Genomic DNA, 4,132 nt, shown 5'->3' with positions numbered 1-4,132 from the left:
ATACTTCATACATTCCATGTTCTGATTATTAATGGATGTTTGCAGCTATTTTTCCTCAATTTGAGTCATGCCACGTCACCAAATGGAGGTCCTGAAAGCTTTACTTTATCCATGTAATTAAGGTTGGTTCTACTGTGATGAGGCAGCTCTTTCCTAGTCGTATTTTGAGTGACTTCTTAACTAAGGGGCTAGTTTTCCAACACTGTGTCAGACAATGTTTCCAAGCTACTCATAAAGTTGCACAGTAATGTATCAGACAGTGTTTCTCCGCTATTCATAAGGTTTCCCCTGGCCAATTTGAGAAGTGGATGGCCTCCTCCTTCTTCCTAGTCTGTCTGTCTGTAAGCTGCTGCGTTGAAACCTGTGTACCATGTGCAACCCTGCTGGCATTTGAAACATTGGTGGCATATCCTCAAGCCTCACAGCAAAGTGCAAGCCAACATAGGATGACAAACTAACAGACAAGTGTGTCTTCCCTTAGCTGTTGGAAACCTCTCCACCCTCTTCTTACCTAATTCCTACTTGGATCCTGTCAGTGAGTCCTGCTCACCACCCCTTACCTGGCTCCTGCCACTTTTTGTCACCCCTGGCGTTCCCTCCCTTTCCTGCCTCTGGGGGTGGGTCCTGCCTGCTGCTAAGTCTCTAGAAAGAGAAAACACCACGTGGCGCCATGTTTTGATTTTTTCTCAATGAGAGGAGACTCCAGGACCTCCTTTCCCTCCCAGCAAGTTAGTGCGTCAAGACTGCACCGTCACAGATCTGGAGACACCAGTATTGTGAGAAACAAAATCTGATGAAATGAGTTATCTGAGACGGGGAGGGCTGACTGAACTCACAACATCAGCTCGGCATGCCACTCCTTGTCCTCCTCCTTGGTGTGATTTAACACGGTGACAATTTGGGACAGGCTGGGGATGAGATGGCGGCGGTACCCAGTCTTGAGAAATGGTCTCACCATTCGCCAGTAGAGGACTGAGGCGTTATAAACCAGGAAGTAATACCTACAAGGCAAGAGGTGGAAAGGAGGCCAGCTGCAGGGCGCCACCCTTAGGCTCCTGTTGCCTCACAGCCCCTCCCGGGAGGGAGTTCCCCTCCTCTCTGCTCTAGCAGGTGGCAGCACCAGCTGGCGCCCCGGCTCCACAGCTCCTGGTGGCTCCAGCTCTGCCCCTGCCAGCCTCGGTGGCCCCAGGACAAGAGCCTCCTCTCTCCCTCAGTCATCCCACAAAGTAATAGACAGGAGTTGTTGTTGTTGTTGTTATTTGCCGTCGAGTCGGCCCCGACTCATAGCGACCCCTCCTTGGGTTTCCGAGGCAGTATCACTACGGAAGTAGGATTGCCCAACCTTCCTTCCGAGGAGTGGCTGGTGGGTTTGAACCGCCAGCCGTCTGGTTAGCAGTCAAGTGCCTTAGGCACTATGCTACCAGAGCTCCTTAGACAGGAGTAGGATCCCTGAAAATATGCCAGTGAGGTCGCCTTCTTTGCCCCCCAGGGGCTCGCAGTTAGCGAAGTATAGACAAGCACAGTGTGGGGGGTGTCACAGATGGTTTCCAGAGAGGTCACATCTCTGCTGTGACCTGAGAGATGACCAGGCTTCAGCCTGGGGCTGGGTCAGGGAGAGGAGCAGGTGATGGAGGAGGGAGAGCAGGACGTAGGGGGGCACAGTTGTCCCCTATGCCTGGGAAAAAGTGCCAAGTGTGTGTGGGGGGTACTGGAGAAGAGACACAAGGGGCCACCTCCCAGCAGTATGGGCTCCCCCAGGGCAGTGGGAGCCACTGAAGGGTCCCAGCCAGGGAGTGCCCCCTTGTAGGGACCTGCAGGTGTTCTGCCGGCCACTATGTGGACAGCTGCTGCCCACTGCCCAGGAAGGAAGACCCCAATCAAGCCCTCGCAGTGCAGCTCCATTCAGAGTTGCGGGGTAACTGGAACAGAGTTAGCTTTAATCCAGCATTTCCATGGGAGGAAGGGGCACAGGCACTGTGACCAGTGCCAGCACTGACCATCTGTCCAGACTCCAAAGAAAACAGACTCCAACCAACCATGCAATGCTGTGGGACAGAGAGCCCGCAGCTCGAAGGGGACTTCACAGCAACGTGGCTCAACTTCCACCCGGGACAGAGATGAGCGTGCGGTCACAGGACCAATAAAACCACACAAACGAGAATAAGAGGAGAACCCTGCAGCCCAAGCAAGTAGACCGTGCTTTGCAAATCCTGGTTCTCAAGTTTCTATCGACCCCACTGGGCAGAGTCCAGTTGATGAGACCTACCTGGGTTCGCCTTTGGCAAAGTTTATAGCCTTCATGTACTGAGTCACGCAGTTCTCGAACTCTACCTGCAACAGCATCAGGCATCCAGGTCACACCGACTCCAGGGGACCCAGCAACAAGCAGCAGCGAGGCCAGCCTGGTGCCCCCAGGGCACAGGCAGTGGGTTCCTGGAGCCTCTGCCCAGCTGATGGCTGTGGAAATGGATCTGGCATCTAACTTTCTGTGGCTAAAAAATATCCTGAGCTGTCTAAACTCCAAAAACACAAACTCACTGCCACTGAGTCGATTCCGACTCAGCGACCCTTGTTGGGTGTCTGAGGCAGCAAATCTTTGCTGAGGTACATTGCCCATCTTTCGCCCATGGAGCTGCTGGTAGGTTTGAACCACCAACCTTCTGATTGGCAGTCAAATCCTTAGGCACTGTGCCACCAGAGCTCCTTCTGGGCTGTCTAGCCCTCCACAGGTTTGGAAATCAGGTAGAAATGTAACATTCTCCAGGGGAATTTTATGGAGAGTCAAGGCGGTGCCAGGAAGAAGAGTTCATAGGACAATGAGGCAACTGTTTTATGGTGAACCAGTGAAGCCTGGCACTGCAGTCATGACGAACAGGGGTACCTAGGTAGGGCTCCCTAACCCAGTGCCCTTGGGCAGTAAGACCAGGCGCCCTCCACCAGCACCAGGGGGAGTCGGCCTCACCAGGTTCTCAGAAGATCCTGGGGCACACAGCTGGGCTCGGCACAGGTGCGCGCGGCCCAGAAACTGGGTGACGGGGCCCTTGACCTTGAAATACATCTGGATGCAGTCCTCACTCAAGTCCGGCCTCCCCATCTAGAAGAAAAATCTGTCTCAGTGCCCAGACCCTGGCTCTATGAGGCCACCCTGGGGCGACCAGGAGTAGCCTGGACCCTGGCTCCGCCAGGCCACCCTGGGACATCCAGCAGTGCCCAACCCCAGCTCCACCAGGCCACCCTGGGGCGACCAGCCGTGCCCGACCCCGGCTCTGTGAGGCCACCCCCGGGGCGACCAGCCGTGCCCCAGGCCCAAGGCCAGCCAGCTCAGCAGTGCCTCCCTCTGGGTCTGTGACCCCGGGTCACTGGACCTGGGACCTGCGCCCACCCTGAGCGCCTGCTCTGCACACAGGACGAACAGGTCCGGGCTGAAGCTCTCCGAGGGGTCGAACTCGGACTTCCCCAGGTTGGCCGACTTGATCAGCTCATAAGCTCTCTGCAGTGAGGCAACGTCTGTGGAGACAGTTGGTGGGGGGGGGGGGGGGGGGGGTCGCCAGGCTGTGCAGGATCCGGCAACCTCGCCTCCAGGGACTCAGGGGCCCCTCCAGCCGCGGGGTCTCCGGGCGTGCGAGGGAAGCTTGCACCCCTTCTCAGCGCCACCCTCGCCCCTCAGGCCCCGCAGCGCTGGGGATGGCGGCGCCCACGGCGCCCTGAGGCTGCGGGGACCCTCTTCCAGGAAGCCGACGGGGGCGGGGGTCGCGGCGGACCCAGGCGCCCACCTTGCTGGCTCTCGGCGTGGGCCAGCTGCTGCGTGATGACCAGGTCCATGGCGCTGGGGCTCTCGGTTCGGGGTCCCCAGCGCAACCGCCACCTGCCGTTGCTCCGCGTCCTAGTCCCTGGGACTGCGGTTGCCTAGCGACGGGAGGGACGCGGCGCCACCTATGGGTTGGCGCGAGCTGTGCGTGCGGAGGAGGGGCGGGAGGGGCGGGACGGGCGAGGCCAGCGCTGGAGTGGGGGGTGGGGAGCAGCAGGGAGCGGGGCTGGGAACGGCTTGCAGGGCGAAGGCACGGAGCAGCAGCGGTGGACAGACTGCCACAGGAGCCAGATCTACGGCCCAGTCTCGGTGGTGGGTAGATGG

The 4,132-nt window shown here is 58.1% G+C and overlaps 1 protein-coding gene across 1 annotated transcript in view; it reads right to left on the bottom strand.

The window, feature by feature from the left end:
• The window catches only part of CFAP46 (cilia and flagella associated protein 46), a 110,433-nt gene extending 106,611 nt beyond the window's left edge, over window positions 1-3,822 (bottom strand). Inside the window, exons 1-5 of the mRNA XM_007936879.1 lie at window positions 3,774-3,822; window positions 3,383-3,507; window positions 2,963-3,094; window positions 2,267-2,331; window positions 837-1,001 (exon numbers count right to left, since the gene is read on the bottom strand). Of these exons, the coding sequence (XP_007935070.1) occupies window positions 837-1,001; window positions 2,267-2,331; window positions 2,963-3,094; window positions 3,383-3,507; window positions 3,774-3,822 (536 nt within the window). The remainder of the gene's footprint in view (window positions 1-836; window positions 1,002-2,266; window positions 2,332-2,962; window positions 3,095-3,382; window positions 3,508-3,773) is intronic.
• Window positions 3,823-4,132: the final 310 nt, after the last annotated feature.

The sequence above is a fragment of the Orycteropus afer genome, unplaced genomic scaffold (genome assembly GCF_000298275.1).
Source record: "Orycteropus afer afer isolate SDZICR_OR568_19922 unplaced genomic scaffold, OryAfe1.0 scaffold00038, whole genome shotgun sequence".
In the NCBI taxonomy this organism is placed as follows: Eukaryota; Metazoa; Chordata; class Mammalia; order Tubulidentata; family Orycteropodidae; genus Orycteropus; species Orycteropus afer.
Note: the sequence above shows the minus strand (reverse complement) of the source record. Positions and strands in the feature narration are given on the sequence as shown.